The 23,655-nt window shown below is 41.0% G+C and overlaps 1 protein-coding gene across 1 annotated transcript in view; it reads right to left on the reverse strand.

Annotated features, from left to right (window-relative positions):
* Positions 1-23,655, reverse strand: part of CELSR1 (cadherin EGF LAG seven-pass G-type receptor 1) — a 161,264-nt gene that overhangs the window by 62,433 nt on the left and 75,176 nt on the right. The window contains exons 3-5 of the mRNA XM_031507931.3: positions 10,467-10,689; positions 5,913-6,028; positions 3,188-3,276 (exon numbers count right to left, since the gene is read on the reverse strand). Coding sequence (XP_031363791.3) covers positions 3,188-3,276; positions 5,913-6,028; positions 10,467-10,689 — 428 coding nt within the window. The remainder of the gene's footprint in view (positions 1-3,187; positions 3,277-5,912; positions 6,029-10,466; positions 10,690-23,655) is intronic.

Below are 23,655 nucleotides of genomic sequence, written 5' to 3' on the forward strand. Positions count from 1 at the left end.
TCCTCCAATGTAGGGAGCATCCACTTCCATCACTACACAGTAAACGAAATTACATTGCTTCTCTTCCTCTGATACAATCTGTTTCCTTACTGCAATGTTTTACAGTGCTGGTACATAGCAAGATTGGTAAGAAAGCATCAAATACTTGAACTGACAGAGAACTGGTTTGATGCCTTTCTGCAAGCACAGTGGAGCAAAGCTAGCTCTGGACTTACCTTTTACTGATGAGGCCCCAGTGTTTGACCCCAAGTGGCAGGGGACCTTCATGATATGAAGTTAATTCTAAACCATCATTTTTCAGCAACACTAAAGATAAATATTACAAAGCACATCACTTCTGAGCTAACTACAGAAAATAGTTTACAGGAGTTAATTCTACAATTGCTTCTCATTTCATTATGGTTATTAGCAAACTGACTTCATGCAGGGTGATTTTGCACATTGCTAGGATGTGTCTATGAAGAAAAGAGCTGCTGCTGAAGTTTTTTAATGCAAGAAAGACAAATCAATAAATTGGATCTCTAGGATATCTGTGATGATGATTATGCATTTCCCATGGACAACATTGATAAGAGATGTCTAAAAAGGAGCAAAGACCAGGAGCTCCCCAGGCAAACAGCAGAATGGAAAAAGTGGGGAGAAGCACCAAAGGGATGCTGGTGGAGGTACCCCTGTGGCCCTGCTGCCAGGAAAAGACAGAGGCAGACAGGAGGGAGGAGAGTCCAGAAGGGCCTTAAGGTGAGGATCAAACATGAGCCAGAGACAGGGAGGAGAGAGACAGCTCAGGGGAGCTCTGCATGCTCAGAGAGGTTGTGCAGTGCCTGAGCAGAACAAAGGGGCTGTGTAGCCTTGGGATGACGAACTGACACTGCAGTAAAATTTTGGAAAGAGTGAAAGGATGCAAACTAGTATGTGTGCATAATTTAAGGAAACTCTTGAGAGTTTTGGTACTCTGTTATTCAAACATCTCAACTGTGTCAAGTTTAGACACAGCATCCCATTCATCTTGGCACAACTCAAATCCCTAAATTGTCCCTGTCTTTTCAACCTCCTCACAGGAACTTTACTTCCAGCTTTGTTAAAACATGAAGTAGCCAAGAAACTGCTGTACAAACAAATACCAGCCAAGGTGAAGGCTTAACCCTGGGGCAGGGTGTGGGGGCAGCCTGGCGGGTAGGGCTGCAGAGCTGCCTCCAGCTGTCTCTGCCCTGCAGCACCCACTCCCTCTTCCACTGCTGGAGAACTGGTGCAACATGTGCAATTCTCAGATATGCTGGGAACTCCTGAGAGCACGCTGAATAATACTGGTGAGCATATCCTACTTGTGCCATTTACTCAATGTTGTGAGCTCCCCCCTCCAGCCCGAATTTAACCATCCTGCAATAAAAGCTGCTAAGGGGAAGGTGATGACCTCAGTCTCTCACATGGACAGCAAAGGGCGCAGTGCAGCTCTCCATAAAGTGACCCTGCTTTTCATCACTTTCATGTCACACAAGTGGCAAAGGCAGTGAAGTCAGCAGTGTTTCCTGGTGTTTCCCTCCGTTCTCCCTCTCTGCCCTGAATTTTGTTCTGTTCAGTGGAGACTGGCTCATTTCACTTCAAAAAACTGGGCAGAAGAAGAAAATGATGACAGGACACATGTGTTAACAATGAGAAAACACCAGCTGCTAACATGGCTCACCTACCAGTCTGCTTGAACCACAGCAATCCCTGAAAATGAGGCAGAGGTTTATTTTTAACATCTGTGTCAGATCTCTTTGCCTTTTAAAGAGCTCTAGGGCCCCTTATCTGCTCGTTGGCACTTCAGTGAGCTGGTCCAGGGCTCTCCCTGCAGCTGTGCCCAGGAACCTGAAAGCTGGAGTGTCCCTCCACTGCCTCAGCAAGTGCTGTTCACTCTGCCAGAGTCATCCTCTAACAAATATGCACACGTGGAAACAGCAGAAGAGCTTCACAGTGTCCACAGATGTGTGCATAGCAACACACCAAGTTTCAGTTCTATTTCTCTGGGCTCCAGATAGCAGAGAATATATTATGTATATTAAGCACAAAATTAAGTTTGGGGTTTTTTTTTAATATAAAATACTAGTAGAAAGCTTTTTATTACCTCAATAAAATATCCTTAGGCTAGGAGATCCTATCTAGGAGTCGAAATAAAATTTTAATCCTCCCATTCAAACTGCCACACAAACTGTGATGAAAGGACACAGCACTGGGAAATAAAAAACTTGCTGATCATATTTATCCTCCATCTTCTATTCAGCTTCCTACACCAGTATCCTGTTTCCTTTTTAACAGCCACATATTTCCTTATGTGATCCCCCAAAATGCTATCATGTCAGACCTAAAAGCAATGCTTCTTAATCACTAAATGAACTCTTTAATTTTTGTTATGACTTATAGAAGATCTTTGACATATACCTGTAAATAGTGACACTGTACACTCTAAAAGCCTGCTTTCTGGTTCATCATGAAATGGCTGCTCTGCACAGAGAGCCTGCAATCCTTTGAGTTTAGCCAGACTGAACCTGTGACCAAGTGGCAGTGACCATGGGGGCAGCTGAGGGACAGGGATCACAGAGTCTACCTCTGAGTGCCATGGACTGCATGCAGTGACAACTTTTGTGTTTCTCTTGTGTATCTTTTTATATTGCAGACAAAAAATTACTTAGTAAGACAGCACTTCATTACTGAAAGCTGTGAACCTTTTAATAATCACATTTTCCAAACCAGAGAAGCTAGTGCTAGCTAAACTCATCATTTGACAAGAAAAGACAGCTAAAGGAAAGTATTTTCTTTGTTTTAGAAAATTCTACACTAATGGTTGGTAGTTATTACATTTCAGCACAAATTTTTAACAAGATACAAGTGAATCAGTTGGTTTAGATACACTGACACTTGTAACAGCTTAAAAAACTGAAAATTAAAAAAGTTCCAGGTATATGAAGGAGTACTTCTGAAAAAAATGTACTACATTTAATTTTGCCTTCCTGGGTCAAAATGCAAAAGTCCTGTGAGAGAATTTTTGTCCCAAGCAAGGTAAGCAAGACCAGTATCATTTGTGCAGAGCTGTACCAATGTGCCTGGTGAAACAAATAAAATTCAGGTCCATATGTCAGGTCAGAGCTAGATGACCCACGCCGCTGCTGCTGTATAAATAGCAGGGCTACCACCAACACAATTACCTTACCTTATTGTAGTACTGCACCTGAACCGAGTGCCACTGCCCATCACTGACCCCTCCCACAATGAAAGGTGCCACTGTAGTAGTTGTCTCCCCTGCAAAAACAAGCAGAAGGGAAAAGTGAGTCACCATCACTGCAAGAAACACAGAGAAACTCACAGGGCACAGGATGCAGCCTCCTTGCTTCATCAGGGAGGAATTTGGGTTTGTCCTGCAAGACAATAAATATGTCCAGTTTCATAGAGTTACTCTGGTGCACAAAAACCAGCTTCTGCCACATTTGGGTGAATTATGTTGTTTTTTATCATGCTTCTATCATGCATCTGTGGGAGCAGATGCATTGGGTAGATAGAGCTATTGCTGAAGTGATCAACTGAGGGAGAAATGTACATTAATTTTTCTGCATTTTTGCGAAAAGCACCCTTTGAAGTTTTTATTAGCATGAGTATTGCGATGGAATATTTTGTGAGGGAAGGGAAGCTACTCCCTGTTAGAGCTCAGAAGGTGAAGTCCAAAAGTACTCTAGTGTAAAACCCATGGTAACATTTGGCTCAGTGAAATTTTACCAGTGATTAATGAAATTATTGGCAGCCTTTCAGTGTTTAAATTTGAAAGCAAGACTTTGCCATTCCAATTGGAATGCTGATGCTTTTAAGCCAGGACAGAGTCAGCAGACTCAGCTCAGTAACCAGGCATATCTCTTTCGAGGTAGCAGCAAAATAAACATTCATGTTGAAAGTACATAATAGGCCTGGCACACAGAAAAAGATTGCTCACTTTTTGTTTTTCTTTTTTTGACAGTTGGAAAATTCTACATAATAAACCACACGAAAAGTAACTCCCCCTGAAACTAACAAAGCTCATAGTATTGTTGAGCTTAAAATGTACTTTCAACTCCCTATTTTCAACAAATACCTAAGTCAATTATTCTTGTGTCCCCTACTATCCTTTAACTCCCATCCCATATATTTGTTATTTAAACAATACATATTTCAGCTTAGCATGTACGACATCCTGCTGTGATGGTTTTTATCATTTAGTGATAAAATCTATACAAATAATTGGGCTTTTTATTCAGCTATCAAGTGTCTACAAAAGGAAGATCACTGTTCTGCAATCCTTTTGCTCTGCTTTCTGTGAAGAAGTCGTTGCGACACATAACACAGTGAGATCAGGTGTCCAAAACTTGTACTGTTCGTTAAAAGCCACTTAAAACTATAAAACATAAACCATTCTTCTTCCAAAGAAAATACCATTTGTAATATGCAGGACCAGACCTGCTCTCAGGTGCAGCAGTGCAAATCTAAATTTAGTTTCATGTATCTTAAAGGAGTTCCTCCACATTTAAATGCATATAAGTGCAAGCAGAATTTATTTTTTTCCCGTTCATCCTCAGGGTACCTTCCAAGCAATTTGATTCAAGTTTAGACAGGTGAAGCAGAGCTACAGAAGAAAGGACATCTCTCTGCAGCATGTTATTTCCTTACACTAATCCATTCAGAAACCTGCCTTAAAATCTAATTTGGACAACTTTGAGGTAATAAAGGGGAAATGTAACTGGATATCTTCAACCCAAAGGGCCCACATATGCACTCAGCACTGCTGGTAAATCAATGAGGTCACAAAGGATTTACCATGGGGTCTGAGGACAGCAGCCATCACTGGTGATGAGTGTGCAACACCAATGGGGGCTGTGCTTGTGCTTCTATGGCTTTACTGCTTGCAATGTCTCACTTTCCACAAAAATACAACAGGAGTTGACTGGAGCCCATATGTCTATCCTGAATATGCATAATGGGAAATAGCAGGATTGTTTCCTGAATTATATGCCCAATACAGAGCCACAAACATCTCACTTGACCTACATGTAACTCCAGTTGACTTACAGAACAACAGCCCTTTCCAGATATTTGTTTTAGTCTCAGTAGAAAAATACCTTAAACCTGTGACAACCAGAGTTTTTCTATGCTACTGAGATTTCATTAAGTCACCAAAACTTTGCCACTGAAAGCACAGATCTGGTTCTGGGCATATGTCCTGCCTGAACTTTGCTTGTCAGCCCTCCCCTCTCTCTTCTCCTACAAGCACCAAAGACACTGGTTTAGTCTTAGTGCAGAAAGCACACAAAGCTGCCACTTGTTTCCTGTCCCACTGTAGCAATGAGCACACAGTTCTCCTAAATTTGTTGTTGTTTATGTCTTCTTCTAAGAGGAGGTGCTTCTCCAGGGCAGAAATGCATTCTAGAGACAGCACTGCTTCTCCCCAATCCCTACTGAATGGCAGGCCATTTTCAATGCTGCTAGCTTTTCCTTTGGCTTGCATAGATTTTTAAGATAACATTTATGCACCTACATTCCTCTGATGGTGTGGTGTAAAAATGCATAAACACACAACATTTATCACAGTATGATAAAATGAAGTCTCATTTAAATTTAAGCAAACATTGGCTTGGAGGCCAACATTCAGGCTAGTGCCAATCTTTTATAGTAGTGATAAACTCTGGCTTTTATAACTGATATGTTGACAAGCTCCTGCCTACGACAGTGAGTGTAATCACCACAAACCACTACAATCTGGAGTACACCCGGCATCAGTTGTTTACTGTGCAGTGTCAGCCAGTAAATTAATGAGGCAGCAAATGGCCATATAAAATCACTGAAGTGCATTTCCAAACGGCTTGAGAGGATCTCCTGACTTCAAGCAGAAGCGCTCGACTCAAGTGAAAGCTCACCTGCAGAGAAGGTGAGCTGGATCTGCTCCTCAATGATCTCCAAGGCAATGAAGTCGTGCTTCTCGTTGAAACGCCCATTGTAGAGGAGGAGAGCGTTCCTCTCCCTGGTTGCAAACCTAGAACAGAGAGACATGGAGTTAGTTTGTGCTTAACAGCTTATGGATTAAAGACTGATGGTCAAGGCACCCAGAAGAAAGAAGGCATTGTGTTTAGCAGATAAACAAGCCTTTGAATCAATCTTCAGACAGAAAATTGTAAAACTGAGGAGGCAGTCACAGGATAAATCTACTCTTTCACAATCAACGAGGCAAGCAGATGGAAATTACAGAAATCTGCTCTGCAGAGATCTGCTGACCCTCTTGAGCGCTAAAATTAGGCAGACACAAGATGCAACAGCAGTATCTGACACTCACCAAACAGCAGCACTGCTACACTCTGCAAACAGTCTGACAGCTACAAAGCATTTTCACTTCAAAGGGGGATCCTTGCTGCCTGCTTGCCATCTAAATGCTATAGTGCCCTAGGACAGACATCAGCTGGTTACAAAAGCCTGATGGGGAGGTAAGGGGAAAGAAGGATAAGCATTTCTTTAATAAAACCATGTGGAAAATAAGTTAGTCAATCAACAGTTCAGTCAATTGGAAGAAGGAAAATAAACACTGAAATGATTTCACTAGATCAGCAGCAACAGGTGCATTTGGGTTTTATTTTTCTTGTGCTACTAATATGGGATGTATCTTTCTTGCAGAAAAAGGGGCAACCACACTTTTAAAAAGCTTTTTTTTTTTTTTTGTCAGCACAGACCATTTCTTTCAAATTTCTGCTTGTTGTGAGTATTTTGTATTTTTTAGTTGAATACTCTTACCTCTGGAGAGTCCACACAGCTTTTATCTACCCAGAAGTGCAACAAAATAAAAAGAAATTACACTTTACATAAACATTTTTACAAATATTAATATTAGATAAATAGAGAAAAAGAGAGAAACCATGGGAATTTCTTGCATTTCCCAATGGCAATTTAGTTTGATTTTGTATCTTGAACTTCAGGAAATACGCCTGATTTCAATTAAACCACTTTTCCTACAAATGAATGAAATCCTGAACACAGCTAATGAAATCTGTCTTCCACAGACACAAGAAATTACTCTTGTGCCTGCCATATCATGTCTAATAGCAAGACTCTCACGTGATGCAGCAAAACCTGCATTTCAGAGAATGGGAACAAAGCAGTATTTTAGAATACCAGGGTTGGTATTTGAAAGAAAGAGCTTCAAAGACAAAAAAAGTAATTTTTACCAGAAGTTGTTTGTCAGACATACATATGTTGTGGATCACACTGAGTAAAGACCTTTCAGAGTTTGAGCTCCATTGAAATTGGAAATTTTATTCATATATTTTTTAATGTTTTTGAAGGATAATTAACTGTTCTGGTTCAAAAAACGTAAGTCACAAATTTGATATTTTGTGTAAAATTCAAATTTCAAAGAATATGCATTATAGTCCATAAAATATTAATTAATGTTTTGATTACTTTTAATCAGTTTTGATATACATATTTATTTCTAGTTTTGTTTATAATAATATTATACAAGTAAAAAGCAAACTAAATCAACTACAGCAATACCATTGATATTTCAATTGTATTGAAATAATATCAAAATAATATTAATATTATCAAAACACAGATTTAGTTTTCACTTTTCACCATCAAATATTTCATCCAAAGGAATACAATTCTTGTAAAATATTTCCCAAGAGAATTTTTTCATGGATAACTGCTTCACCCAAATATTTTGATCACATCTATCCAGAATATATATGAGCAAAGGAAAAGGAAATAATACTAGTGCTACTTCTTCAATGAGCAGGAAGAAGATTTAGTCTGGCAGCAATATCAGAAAGCTTAGTTATTTTTTAATATATTTTCTCATATTTGTATAATTTCTTACCATAATTTTAAGTATGAAACCATTATTTTTTAAACTATTACATTATTAAGCCATTTTGTATATTTCTTTATCTGTGCTCAGTTCCATTCTTTGCCACTAGTCAAAAGCAACTTTTATATTATACTTGTGGTTAAAAGCACTATTGCTTTTGAACTTGTCTGGTTGTCACCCTGGGGGGGAAAAATGCTGTTTTTTAATAGAAGGGATATGTTTCATTTCATGACAAAGAAAAAAATATTCTCTTTCCTACAGAATTTTGCATAAATAATGAGAAAACCTCTCCACTAACAGTGTCTCTTGGAGTGAAGGAGTAGTAAGTGTTGGAATTAAGCAAGGAAGATACATAATATTGGGTGCAGAAAGACATGCATGGTCAGTAACCTAAATACTTAAAAAAAACCATTTTAGTCATGGGACTGGACAATGCAAATATTCTGCACTTTGCTAGGAGTGGGTCATGAGTCACTTGAGATCGAGGGAAGCTGGACACCCTGGGATTTTACAAATGCTCCCAAATCACAAAATGCATAATGGTAAATCATCATCCTTAGCAGTTAAACTAATTTGGCTAATTCTTGCTGATCCTCACATAACGTTTTCCTCCTCCACTAAAGGTAATAAAAAACAAAGAAATAGCTAGTGTAAATAAAAGTGAACTTGAGGTATGAAAAGCTGAATGTGTCGCCATTCCAGACAGTGGGGGATGAACCTCATAATAGCCTAGAATTCTTATAGTCACACTGAGTGGAGTAAGTAGTGTTTAGCTCATGCCTAAATAAGCCACCGTGGTTCTAAAGATAGTGAAGAAACTCTAGTGTAAGGACTACCTTTGTACAGTACTTTGCTATATCTCAATGACCCCTACACAGGGCATTTGAGTCATTCTAACTTGAAGCACCCTAAACGTCAAAGCTCTCTTTCCAAAAGCCTGAAAAATGACACCTCATGGCTGAGGGGACAAGTCAAGGGTAGTGCAGGCAATTCATGCTGGCAGCCAGCCCAGACTGCGCCTTTGTTTGCTCTCACTGTGGGTTGGACAAATCCAACAGAGCCTTTTGCTCCTCGGTTTTTCTGTGTACTTAGACCTGATGCTTTAAAACAATCTTCACAGGAACAACATTTCCTTGTCTTGGCTTGTGTGCAACCATGTCTGTGCTTTCTGATTTAACCAAAATTTCAAGATTCCATAAAATTTTGACTTTAGGATTAAGGTAGTTGAAAGATAAAATGGTAGAAATCATAAAATGATAGAATGGTTTGGGTTGGAAGGGACCATAGAGACCATCTAGTTCCAATCCCCTCCCATGGGCAGGGTCACCTGCCACTAGACCAGGTTGCTCCAAGTCCTAGCCAGCCTGGCCTTAAACATTTACAAGGATGGGGCATTACTTACTTCTATTTACAGAAGCATTACATGAGGAGTCTCTCTGGGATCTTAGCTCAGGAAAGTACACTATGCTAAAGGACAGCACTGAAAAACATGCTGTAAAAAAGTGACCTGGCTCCTGACAGATGTGAAACACCAGGTAATGCCTGGGTGCTGGAGAAGACATAAGCCTGAAGCCTGTGTGACCCCCCTGAGCACTTTTTCTGGGCAGATACACACACAGGTGTGCCCTTGCAGCTGCTGTGGTACCTATCAAAAAATCCCCAGCTCTGCTCTTTGGGGTCAGGAGTAACACATTTTGTGTTGTTTACTCAGTCAGCTGTGAGGGAAAACTAAAAGTCAATCCTTACCAGCTAAACCATGGGAAAGCTGCAAACCCACCCTCTCCCCAGAGTAAGAGGCATCTGTGCACCTGAGCTCTGGCTCCACACCAAGCAAGCCCTATGCCTGAGCCAAGAAGTCTCCTCCAGAAGAGGGGTTTTTCCCAGTGAGGAAGAGCCCTTGCCCATGACTGTGGCTGCTATCATTGCTTCTCCTTGACTACCTGAGCACCCCCAGGGGAAAAGTGAGAGCCCAGAAGAAGACTGCCCAACATGCACATGTTGGGGCAGATGGGATGGGGATAAGACTAGTGCCTGGGAGCTGGGATGGGACCAGAAGCAGGACCTGGGTGTGACGGCCAGAAGGAGCTAAGTGAGGAGATGGATTAGTTGGGGTAGTCCCAAGCCCAAGGCTGGGGACCACTGGAAAGCAAGAATCTGAGAAGGACCAGATTGTGCTCAGCCATGTCTGACATGCCCAGGTCCTTCACAGGTGGGGAAATAGGAGATGAGACGAGTGCTCCCAAGCAAAGAACAAAATGGATTGGTTCTGAAGCTGGGCTGAAGGTCAGGAAGCCACAGGTCCAGCTAGTAAAAGCTTTCACCCCAGCACTTCTGTGGCTGAAGGCTAGTGATGGGTGGCCAGAGTGGTCCTGGTATCCCTTCTCCCCACTCCACCAGTCTGTGTTACAACAGGGGAGGTCGTGAGTCAGCAGCATAGAAACATCCACAGCAGGGCAGAAAATGAAATGCTTTCAAATAACACGGCTCGCAGGAGTCACTGTCAGGAGTCCCTGCAGTGACCTTCAGGGGTAGGTCTTTGGTGGGTATTGGTATGTGACAATCCCAGGCTGGAGCGAGAAGCCCTCGGCCACAGAGCGCTTCCCCTGGGACTTACATGAGGGAGACGGTGAAGTGGAAGCGCTGCCGCAGCCCCTTGAAGGTGATGAAGGACTGAGGGGGGAAGCTCCTGGTGGTCATCTCGCAGTACGGCCGCTCGTACTCGCCTGGGGGGCACTCACACTTGAAGCCCCCGATGAGCAGGTTCACGCAGGTTCCTCCGTTCTTACACACCCCCGGAGCGCAGCGGCCCGAGCGCGCGTTCACCTCGCAGGACTCTCCTGCAAGGGGAGAAGCAGACGTCAGGGAAGGTGACACCTCACCCCAGCACCAAGCTACGACACCCAGCTACCCAAGCGGTTCTGCTACAGATCAAGCTGCTTCCAAACTTCTACACTGATCCCCTAAGCAACTGAGCTACAAGACAGTGATTGCTGGGGGTAAGAATGCTGCATCTTCTTCAAGTCTGAATTTTCAGGGAAGTGTGGAATATGCTTTGCTGAGCAATACTCTTGCAAATATCCAACAACACTGGCCTGTGGTTTTCAGATTTTTTGTCTGCTTCCAAACTGAGTGACAAATACAGACCTGGTGACAGATCTAGATGGGAGGAGGTAAAAACCCGGCACGTTCTCTCCCAACCAAAATATGTGCAAATTGTTTTGGTGTTTCACTATAGTTGAACTGTGTAAAACAGATAAATGGTTGCACTATGTCTTGAATGGGATTTGGCTTTACTACCCATGGTGGCAACAGGACATGGCTGAGCTCATGACAAGCTCTCAAAATGTCTATAGCAAGAATAAGCAGGACACAGATGACATAGAGATTGCTTCCACCTTTTCCCACACATGCATCCTGCAGGCGATGACAATTTTCTGAACCCTTTGGAGAAGGGCATTTTAACTCTCCACAGAAGTTATGGATTCTGTGTGCCACCTGCGAAGTTGTTTCACCCCTAAATAATTTGTCTTTATTCATCCCCAAAGCATGTAGTAGGATGTGTTAAATACAATACTAAATAATGTGGTGTCTTGCTTTGTATGTATGCCATGGGTTTCTGTCCTGTGCTTGCTCAGAATCTGAGAATAAATCCCAATTAAAAAAAATAATGTACAGAGGATATTAATTTTTAAATATCTGCTGTGGCTGGGACAAAAGCAACTGCTGAATTATCATTGTACAGAAAGCCAAACTCTCTGTGTGAGTTAATTAGTTAACATTAATGTTTTGACATGTGTCTTCCTATGGTTTGTTCACATCCCACATGTAAAACTGTTCAGAGAAACTGGAGGTGGCATATACAGTTGAGTGTAACCCAGTAACGGTCTCTGACAATTAAATGTAGAGCAATACTACTCAACACAGCAGCTGAAGGAATACATTTCTAATACTTCAATGTTTGCATGACCAGTCGCCACCAGATGATACAATTACATTGGGTCAGGCTCTTTATAGTGCTCAGCAACAGCACAGAGGGCAAGAGGCACAGACAGAAAAACAAGAAGTTCCATCTGAGAATGAGAAAAAACTTCTGTCCTTTGAGGATGACTGAACACTGGAATGGGCTGCCTGGAGAGGCTGTGGAGTCTTCCTCTGGAGATAGTCAAAACCCATCTGGATGTGACCCTGTGCAATTTGCTGTGGGTGAACCTGCTTTAGCAGGGGTTTGGAGGAGCAGAGATCCCTTCCAACCCTGACCATTCCATGGTCCTGTGATTGATTCAAGCACAGTTAAAACCATGAAAACACATTCCTGCAGGAAAGTAAAAGCAGCAGGAGCTGTGGGCAGTGACTCATTAACAAAGGTAAATTTAAATGGAAAGTTCTGTTCCATTCAGTGCTCCACAGCCAGCTCCCACAGGTTCCCATGCCAAAGCTGCCCACACTGGGAGGCAGGCTGAAGCCAGCAGTACTGCTGCACCCAGACCTGGTCTGCACCTCTTTTCTGTGCCAGGCTGTAAACTGCCACGGTTTGCAGCTGGTTTAGCCACTGCCCCAAGGGCAGTGATCTCTGAGATAAGGTGAGGTGGGCAGCTTTGTGGTTTTGGCTCTCCAGCTTTGCTGCCTTTTTCTTCTTGCACCAACATCACTTGCCTTTCAGACCAGGTAAGCTGGAAAAATGCAGGAGCAAACACAAGGCTGCTATGATCAGGAGCCAGGCACACCCCATCCAGGTGGGGCCAGCTCTGGAGGATGGACGTGCTCTGTGCATTACTCTGAATTAACAACCCACACAGCCTTGAGTCCAAGCCTGTGCCTAGAGCTTTTCCCCTTCAGCACTCATGTTCCTATATTCTCACTTTTAAAGTGAAATGCTGTTAAAATCACTTGATAAATATCTCCCTGTTTCCATTTATCAGCTCTACATAGCAGGCAAGATAATGTTGATACACTTTCCTTAATGTTTTTAAACACTCCATAATGTGTTTCTTTTGGAAAAAAATTGTATTTATCACCAAGACATTCCCCTGGTATGCTGGATATGGTGCACACAAGCATCAGATGTTTTAAGAGGACACTACATCAAGCACTTGTTGATGATCCACTGCATGAGCACAGCCCTTACACACATATCTTGTGTACCAAAACTCTCAAAAAAGTGGAAAACCAAAATTCCTATAGAAAGAAGAAACTTTTGTGAAATAACTCTCTGACTCAGGGAAGAATGTAATCTTCAAGGCTTTCTGGGAACAGAATGATGTATTTTGTAAAAGCAAATAACATGGAGGCTTGAATACACAGAGAGCAAAAAGGGTGAGCTAAAAGGAGAGATTCCTGGCATTGCAGCATGCTGTGGAAATGTCATGGCAATACAGAGGTGAAATACAAAAGCCTAAGCTGGATGTCAGTGATGGTTCTGAATTAATTCTGTGATATAACAAGAATATATAGACCATTTGTTTAGATACCTATACAGGCATAAGACCATTTAAGAGAAAAGTTTACAGAAGAGCTATATTGTATTGTTTTTATTGCTTCTTTTTATTATCACGTGTAAAGAAGTAAATTAAAATAATATACTTCAAGATTCTTTGTCCTATATTTATTCAGTTGTAGCATCATTGATGTCCCAGTTACTAAAATTATTCTGAATTCTCTTAAGTCTGTAATGTAAATGAGAACTGCACCTGATTCATATTCTTTGATGTTGGATTTTCATATTTTATGTGTATTTACCAAAATATATTGAAATAGTGGTTTTGAAATCTGAACAGTAAATCCAAGGTGTCACTGTACTTTGCAGCACAAAGGTTACCAAAAAATCTTTTGTTTTTTAAACTTAGAAACCTTAATTACCCTTTTCTCCAGAAGTGCCTGGAATTATTTAGAAACAGAGCATTTTTGCCTTTTTGAGTAGCCAAATGAGCAAGAATTCGAAGCACTGCTTTGATCAGGACTGGCATAGTTGTGTCACCCTTGGTTTGTCACTTCCAAGGGCAGCCACCTCCCCTTGGACACACTGCTGTCCCACAGCTCTGCCCTGCAGGAATCTTGAGGCACAGCCTAAAAACCATCCTCAGAATTTGAACCAAAGCCTGCAGGGACTTGAAGGAAGAGCTGGTTGCTGGCTGGAGCTGGAGTCAGAAGGCCCTAAGGGAAGAGCTACTTGAGGAGCAGGAAAGGAAGGGAGCTGCCTGTGCCAGCCTTTGAAAAGTGCCAGTGTGCCTGCTTGCAGCTGGAGGTCAGAGGGCTGGGACATGCCATCAAAAGGGTGGCCTTACTGTCTGGTAGGAAAAAATAGTACAGGAGAGGGAGAGCTGCTGTGCAGTGAGGGTCTGGAGGGGCTGGGGTGATAAAAACACAGCCCAAATAGCTGTCACACACAGCCTGGGGTCATCCTGTTTGACTGGCAATAACAGCATGGCCCAGCCACTCACCCAGCCTGTGAAACCCTCCCTTGCTCCTCACAGCATTTCCTTGACTAATATAATTTCATTTTTCACACTGGCTTGCATTTTAGGAATCACTGAACAAACCAGTTACACATCACAGCTCTGTGAGATCCAAGCAGGGGATGTGAAGCTCATCCTCTTCAGCTGCTAAAGCTAAAGCATGCACTCTCAGATAACACGGGCCGTGGCTGCCTATTATCTGCCAGCAGATTCCTGGGCTTTGAAAAGATTCTGCCCTTGCCACAAAATTATTTACTGTGACATGGCAGTAGCTGAACTTATAGGCTCCCAATTAATACTGATGACTTTTAAAGCTACTAGTCCTGTGGCTTTCCTGCAGCCCTTTATGTAGTGCTTCCTGTTTTTGAAGCTCTTATGATCAAAATGTTGCTTTGGACACTGCATCCTATTCACAAACATCCTATCTTTAATACATACCTATCCTCTTCGATTTTAGGACTAATGTTACGAAGATGTTAGTCATAAAGTTCCTGTTAAGTTTATGTAAGTGAGGACACCATGATAGCAGGTGCAAAATAACAAGAACAGGCAAATACAGACTGGCTAGATTTGGTCTCCCTCTGACTGATTCCAAATAAAGTAATGAAAATTTAACTAGTAAACAATAAATGGTGATGAAAAAAGTGAAAAGAAATAAAAATAAGCTGTCTTAAAATAGAGACTAATCTCACAATTGCCTCATGAGCTGAACATTGTGGGTTTCAAGCAACAAACTGGTGTGCATCAATGGTTGGTCTTTGCAGCAATCTGATTGTGGTTTTGCTGATGAGTTCTTTGACTTTACAACAATGATGGAAAATGTTTGAAAGCTTGCTGGAAACAAGATGATGGCATCCAAATATATACAGAATCCCTCTTCACATCAGTTTACTACAGCGTGTTTCATCAATACACTGGCTTAGAGACTAGTCCTCAAAATTTTTTATTATTCTCTGATTGTATTCAACTGAAACAGTACATTAAATATATATTTACATGAAGCAGCAAATTTACACTGATGTTCTTTTTTCATCAGTTTCCCTGGATACATTAATTTTTTACTCACTGTCTGTAATTGTTTGAACTGATTATTTTCTCTTTTCCTCATCCTGCACACACTCTAGACACATATTAATTTTCTCTATATTTATAGTTGCTTTGCCAGAATAAACAGCATGTTGAGAAGCCGATTTAAGCAGTTGACCTAAAATTATACACTTTAATGTGGAAAGGAGAATCCACAAGAATTAAGACAAAAGGAGAAAAAACAAGAAATAGAACAACTAAATTTTTCAAACAATTCCTATTGACCATTAGCCCTAATAAAGAACCAACTACATTAAAAATGTACTTGCTGTCTTGCACATTATGGGAAATCAATCCTCCTTTTCCTCTAGTAATTAAAGCACTACTAACCTTACATGACAACAGGCACCAAAGCAATCAGTGCACTAAGAAATAAGAAGGTTGTTAAAAACAAATTAGCTGCAGAATCAGGTTGGAAATCTCTTCGGGGACAAGAGATAAAGAGGTTGGGATTCTGTGCTTTAGGGGTGGTTTCACCATAGTTCAGATGAGTGGGAGTTACCACAGTCCCCTCCTTTCCCCAAGCATGCTGCAGTTTCTTCCCCCTCCCTTGTGCAGGCATTCATGTAATCCTGCAGTGACAGATTTGTAGAGCTAAGATGGCAAAACACCATTCATTTCTTTATTGAAGTGTTACTGATCTTCAGATTAAGTCCCTTCTAGAACTGATGGAATGAATAGCACAGCAAGCACATGGGAAGGAGGCAGGACCATGCACCCAGGAATTCTTAGAAAGGTTTAACTGTTATGGAAATACAGCTTTAAGCCATTTTAGATGGTTCATGTGTGAGTCTAGTGGCTCAATTCTTGTCTTAGGAGACCTGGACCAACATCTCTAGCAGATAATCATCTCCACTGATTGTACATAACTGTACTGCAGGAAAATTTGCGTAAAACATAGGTGCAATTCAAATAATAAAAATTAGCACTGGATTTTGTCCATAAAGGGAAATTAATTACTTCAGTGGCTCTGTTGTGCATGAGTCTACCCTCAGAACCTACTGGGAGGTCAGCTTTACCTCCCAGCAAATTGGCAGCAAATGCCAATTATCAATTAAATGTGACACAAACAAACAAACAAACATCTACTGGGTTTATGAGAGAAGTTCTAGAGCAGCTACCCAGAACCATTAGCCAGCTCATTCTGAATGATGGAGAAACTGGTTCAAATAGAAGTTAGAAGCCACTGGTGTAGTGGGAGATTAATTAGGGGACAACTAAATTCATGTACCATTTTACATGAGTGACTCAGAAGTGTTGAGTAACAGACATAAAATCTGGGTTCCTTAGAAATCAAGGGACAAACCCCTGCTGTCACTTCAGAGACTCCATGCTATTGACACTGATGGTTATGACTTTGTGAGGTTTCTAAATGACACTGCTACTAAACCTTTAAACTTGAAAATACAATTTAGTATTTTCTTTTACTCATTTGTTTATGTTTTTAAAACTGGGCCTGATGGAGGTTAATTAAAATTATCCCGGATCCTCTTATAGGGAGAAACGGCAACTTAAGGTATATTTTAGGGTTTCTCTCCTTTCTTTTGCTTTCTGCTTCCTTTGCTGCTTTCTGTCTTATAAAGACTTATTATGAGAAATAGTTAAAGTAAAATAATACATAAATACCTATATAGACATACTCCACACACACACACTTAAACTGCTGACTTGCAGTGGCAGCTGTCCTGCAGAATTTCAGTTGCTAACCATTCCAGATTTAATATTATGTATTTACAAGAGAGTAACCTGACCTTATAACACTAATCAAAAACAGCAAAAACATTCCTGTCACACTATGCATACAGCTTGCCAAGCAGTTCTCTGCGGTGATATGTAGAAATGATTCTATAATAAGATACTCCAGAAATCACCCCTTTATCTCTGCATCTGCTTTAGGTTTTCTGTGGGCATAAGCACTAAGTTCTGAGATGGTGGGAAGAAAATGTGCAGATTTACCACTTCTCTTTTAGATACAAATACATATCTCTTATACCTCTCCTTTACCATCACACTTCTCCTTTCCCTGTGCTTCTTCCATAAAGTTCCCCCTAGGTATCCCTGATAACTCACAATTCAGATTTTCAAAAATCACAAGACTTAGCTATATAAGGGTTCCTAAGATTTTTAATCATGAGATGCTTTAAAATAACGAGAGAGGCTTTTTATTTTCTTTTATTTGGCTCTGAAGCTGTAGGTGTCATCTGCTGGCCCTAAGGTACATGAGAGCTCTTGGTGGTCAAATTCCAGCCCAAAATGTCTGTTCTGAGGGAGCTCATATTCCTACTCACATCTCAACTCACATCTCAACTCACATCTCACTAGGATGATGCTACTTGAGCCTTCCTAGTTCCTCTTCCCACCAAGGTCCTCAAGGAAAACCTCTGTACCCTGGCTGTTTTGAATTCCTGCAAGCTCCTGTGAGGAGGAGGACCACCATGAAAATACTTCATGGGCCAAACAGGCAAGGGAGAGACCAGGACCCCATTGTATTTGCTGATCTTTCCCCACTGGAAACCAAGCTAAACTGTGTTTCACAAAAGCTAAAGCAGCAAAAGCAGGTCTCCATCTCTCAAGTTGCTCCAGGCTGCAATGCACAAGCAGAACAGGCACTGCAACCATGCCTGGCCCTCTGACAGCCCCAAAACAGCCCCAGGTTCCTCCAGCAGCATCAGCCTGAGCAAAGATGTTCCATTTTCCCTGGACTCCTCCCCTTCTCTGGTCACAAAACAAAGCAAAACAAAAGACACCCTGCAGAGAAGGATGGACTGATTGATGATTTGGGCTGTTTTGTGTTTTTGCATTTAAATGAGAAGGAATAATTGGGGGAGGTGGGAGGGAGAAGAAACAATACTGAGGAGGATTAGTGATATTTGGGGCACATCTGTTGGAGAAATGAATTAGTCTGTGGATTCAGAAATTAGGAGCACGATCTCAAGAAGATATATGCTCAATGCTGCATAACCACTGAACCTCATTTTCCTACACAATTTCCACCAGTGGCAGCAAGAACAGAGCATAGACAAAAGTCACAACTGAATGCCTGTGTTCCCTCCCTTGTGTATTTGTTGAGTATTAAAAATTCCCAAGGCATTAAGTTTCCACTCTATCTACACCAGGCAACTCACCTTTCACTTTCCAGTCATGAGGCCAGAATGCTGTGAGCACTAGAAGTGAAACCAAGATTTATCACGAGTACTGTGGTTTTTTTTTTCCTGACGGCACCAAGGAGCCAGGTGCCACAGTAAAATATTCTCCAGTTAAAAAAACACCCAGTTCTGAAGCCCACCATACAGTTTAGCAAAAAAAAAAAAGAGGTAACTCATGATATTACAGCCCATGGATTGGTGCCACACCTCCAAAAAATCCCCAGATGGTTGTTTTGCAGAGGTAGGGCACATGCTCAATGGCAAACTCATGAAGAGAAATCCCTGTGTGAAACCTGGGCACTGGTGTCCTGCAATGGGCCAGTGGGCAGGGTGCACACAGTGTTTCTGATTTCCCCCTGCTGCCTGCTCCCACAGCACCAGACATAATCACCCCCAGGCTTTTGAGGAAATGCTGAGGAAAAGCATTTTTTTTTGAATGCTTTAGATGTGGTGGAGGAGAAAAACCCATGGAACCAGACGATCATTTTGGTTGGAAAAGGCCTTTAGCATCCAAGCCTTTAGCCTGCCACACTTACTTAACAACAAATTTTGCCCTGTGGGGTCCAGTGGGTAATTTCTTAACATCTTAATCTTTAGTCTTGGCTGACTTCACAATGGTCACTAAGCTCTCGAAATTATCGGGAGTTTTATTGTAATGTACAGGGCCCTCACAAGGTGTGATCTCCTTCTGCATTTGACCTGTAAGGTAAAGCTTTAGAGACCTTTTAGGTTCTGTCTCTCTCACAGAGCTAAACACAGTACAAATCTACACATGAGAAAAAAGAAATGCACAAAAATTTCCTGTTATGTTGAACTCTGTGACAGGTTTACATGTAAGATAATTCATCATAATGCAAATTGCAGTGATTTGGTGTAAGATATGGTGATGAAGCAGTGCCTTTCAATAAAAGCCTAAGCTTTATCTCTGGATGTATTATCAGGGGGATAACATTATTATAGATGTCAAAGATAAACCTCAAACTAGATTATGCCATTGTGTCTGCAATTTGCATTATTACTTGGAAAAAATCTCTTCCTAAAAATCCCACCTTAAAACTGGTGAAGAAGCTGGAGGTGTAAGAACAAAGCATCCCTTTGCATAACACATTCATTTACAGAAGAATATCCCTCCCTCCATTTATTTTTAAGAGGCACAATCATTCTCTATCTTTACTATATATTCATTTGATATTACATTTTGTTTTCTAGGCTCTCTGTGCCCCTTGATTCCTCTCCAGTAGTGTTACTCAAGGAGGGGCAGATGGAGGGAGCCAAAAGCTGGAGCAGCCACCATGGCTGGTGGGACAGATGCCCTTTGGGACAACCTTTGCAGGCTGATCCATATTTTCATCTCTGCACGCCTGCAGGCAGTTCAGCATGGGAACCACCTGCCAGGCCTAGTTCTCACCTCCTTCCATGGGCAGCACTGAGGTAGAAGGGGACAGAAGCATTGTGCTTCTGCTCAGATAACAAGAAAAATTATTTCATCCCATAGAGTTGCAATTTGTCCTGGGCACGAAATTCCACCACCAAGACCATTAACTCCACAAGGCTGCTGTTCCACAGGCTGTTTTGGCCTCTCACTGGGCTTTTCAAAATACATTAAACTATTTATGTGAATGAGGAAAGCAAGCAAGGTGTGGTGGCAGTGGTAGGGGTGTGTGTGCAATAACATCTTTTATCAACAGGAACTCAGGAGCTGGAAAACCAGACACACTTTCAGGCACCATCAGGCTTCCTGCTCACTTTCAGCCTGGTTTCCCTAAGCTGCTTTCCACAGAGATCACCAAAGGGTTGCAACTCCCAGTTCCTAAATTAGTGGGCAAGAGCAAAACTCTAGCTAGCACTTGTTTTTGATCAAGTTAGCATCTCAAAGCAGTTTAAAAAGGCAACACATCTGCAAATAACTGCCCTCAAAAAGAAGATGGAAAGTGAAGGCTAAAGAATATGCAGAAAAGAAGATCAATGTCTCCCTTTCAAGGGCAAACATTGCTCTTCTCTTTAGGAGAGTTCAGTCCTTATTTCACTAAGAACCCACTTAATTTTCTCCATGTAACTGTTACAGACATGACAATTCAGCTCACAGGAGATGAAACACAGAAGAAGCCATATCCCCCTGTCTCCAGCAGCCCGCTGGGACTGACCCCACAAGCAGATAACTCCACATGTCTCATTAAAGGAGGACTGGTGAGAGCCCACATTTTGTGTTTTCCATAAAATTACAAGTTTTTACGGGAAAATCTCACTCTCCCATTTTCTGTGTAATCCAGTGCTATGGTAAATATCATGGCAATTTAGAACCAGGCAGGCACCAAAATCAAACTATGCCCCTTCACACCCTAGGTGGTCCCAGAAGCTCTGGTGGAAAGAAGCATAATGGCCAATTAGTGAGAATAACTGAAGATAAGCCATAAAATATTAATAATGCAAGAGAAAACCATGCTAAAAGTCAATCTACCATTGTAAGTATATGTTAGGAAGCTAGCAGTTCAGAGCTCTATATTTTATTTTATATGAGAAGTATCAGCTTAAAAGAAAGGTATACTTAAAAGCACTGTCTAAATGTCTTTACTGTGAATTGTAGTTCAGTGCTTTAGCATCATGGCATAGGCAGAGCTGGCAAAATCTGATGCTTATCAAATTCTCATTGTTATACATTGAAAGAAAATTCTGAAAAAATAAACCCAATCAAAAATACCCCTTTTTCTTATCAAATTAAAAGGATTAAGGTTAAAAAGATAATCCTGTAATCTTATGTTTTAGAAATCTCAAAAATATTTGGTACACAGCACAGGAACACAAACTGAAAACAAAAAGCAACTTAACCAGGGAAACTGACTTTTTCTTAATGAGTCATGAAAAAGTGTAATGTCACACATATCTTGCACAGAAAATCTCAAAATCCATGTATTTGTAAACCTACAGAACAGATGGAAATTCAAAAATTACTTTCTTGAAAAGTGTTTTTAAATTGACTCATAAAAAATTAATCCAGCCAGCTTTCACAGCTTGTACTTAACTCTGCTTACAGCAGTCCAGTGAATTAAAATTCAGCCTTTTTGTTAAATACCATTCAATTTTAAAATAACCTTAAATGATTACCATCTTATTAGAGTTAATACACTTCTTTGTGTCAATTAGAATGTGTTTAATTATTAATATAAGGCATTCATCTTCATATCTTTCTTTCTTACAATATGCACATCAGTTGTGCTGAACCTTTGAAGCTGGCCTCTAATTAAAACATGCTTTTAAATTATACTATATGAAAATGCTGTATAAAAGATCTCTTAAGCTTCTCTATGGAGAATTTGAGAGACAGTCTGAAGTAAAGTATCTTCATCCTGAGTTTGAGGGTTCAGGCTGGTGGCTGCTCGGAAGCCGCGTTCCGGGGGCACCGCACAGTGCGGGAGCAGAACAAAACCCACCCCAGGAGGGGCAGGGCTGCGATGCAGCCACTGAACCATGATGCTCTAAACAAAAGAGCATTTGCAACAACAATGAAGTTGTGGTTCCCACCACGCTCTGCACAACTGTAATTATCTTGATGTTCAAGGCCAAGTGCCTCAGTCTGGTGCTCAACTGTCGAAACTTTCAATCATCATAACACAAAGAATAGAGACACAAGAAACTACTTCATGCTTTTTTTCCCTCCTAACAGGATATCATCCTGATACCCTCGCCTCTGCAGCCAATCATCCTTCCTGCCACTTTCTCATTGTTTATCCACTGATGAAAACAAAAATGTATAATTAGGGCATGATAAATATATATTCAGAAGTCCAACATGTCTTTCATAATTCAGTCTTACTGCTTCTCAGTTTTGTTTCCCAGTTTTTTATTTGCAGACAGGAGACAAGGAGCCCCATTACCTTGATCCTTGGAAGCTAAATCTCTTTTTTTTTTGTTTTGGAAGATCTAGAATATTTCATTTCAGATGTCCTGCATTTTTTTTTTTTTTTCTATTTTCACCTTTGATCTGCTGTGAACACTGTGAGGGGATTTTCAGAACAAAATGTATACTGGAAAAAAATACTATCTCATTATGATTTTATCTTCTGCACAAAGAATTTATAGGCAAGGTTTTGGGGTTTTCTCCTCATTTCTCTCTTCCTTTTTTCTTATCTGATTTGTTTCCAGTGAGAAAAAACCACAACCACTTAAGGGGTAGTCTAACATATGGGTTGTTTTGACATTTAGCAAGTGTATGTTTGGGTAATGAGAATGTACTCGTGCAGCTTAAAATTTTATCCAGCTAATCTTTTTGAAATTAAACAATGGGGAAAAAACCCCAAACCTTGCATTACACAAGGCTCAACTTGGCTAAATTAATGAAAACAAAATTGTAAACTATGGTCACAGAGAAATCTGCTGTTGTTTAATAAACTGCTATTTAAAATATTTTAATGAAAACAAACCTCCATGTGTGTAATTTCTGTCAGATCAATGATCTGCAATGCATATATATGTTCACAATTATGACAGTGTGTGGGAATTTAGCTATATCACTGAGGAGGGGTTTTACATGTACCTATAAAATTATAATATAAAATACCTCCACTATGATTAATTACACTTCACATCCCACATTTTTTATTTCAGTTTTACCCATGATTATAAGAAAATGTGTTATAACAAAGGTTTTCAAAAAGCCTGGGAGAATTGTGACTCCCATTTAGGTGTGGCAACAGAAATACCATCAATATAATCCCAGGAAAATAATTCAAGAAACTGTTCAAAATTGACAGAGCAATGTCATACACAATAAAATACAATAAAAGAGGTTTCACATGTGCTGGAATAAAGGGAATCCTAACTTTGGACCAGTCTGTTGTTAACCAGGATGCCAACAGGAAAACTGAGGTGCTCACTGTGTATCTCTCTGCCAGTGGACACCCTGATAGCTCATACTCACAGCACCTTTCCTTGCCAAGGGTGGGCAGAGAGCTCAGGTGCCAGGGGCAGGCAGGCACCCACACTACCCAAAGCAGGCTGCCTGACAGCAAACAGGAGCTTAGCAGGCATGGTGTCAGGGTCAAATGTGTCATTTTCACAACAACTATTTAATGACATTCAACTTGGAAAAAAAGAGACTGAAACCGATGTTAGCCATGGTAGA

This window comes from Lonchura striata, chromosome 1A (assembly GCF_050655825.1).
Source record: "Lonchura striata isolate lonStrDom1 chromosome 1A, ASM5065582v1, whole genome shotgun sequence".
NCBI classification, from domain to species: Eukaryota; Metazoa; Chordata; class Aves; order Passeriformes; family Estrildidae; genus Lonchura; species Lonchura striata.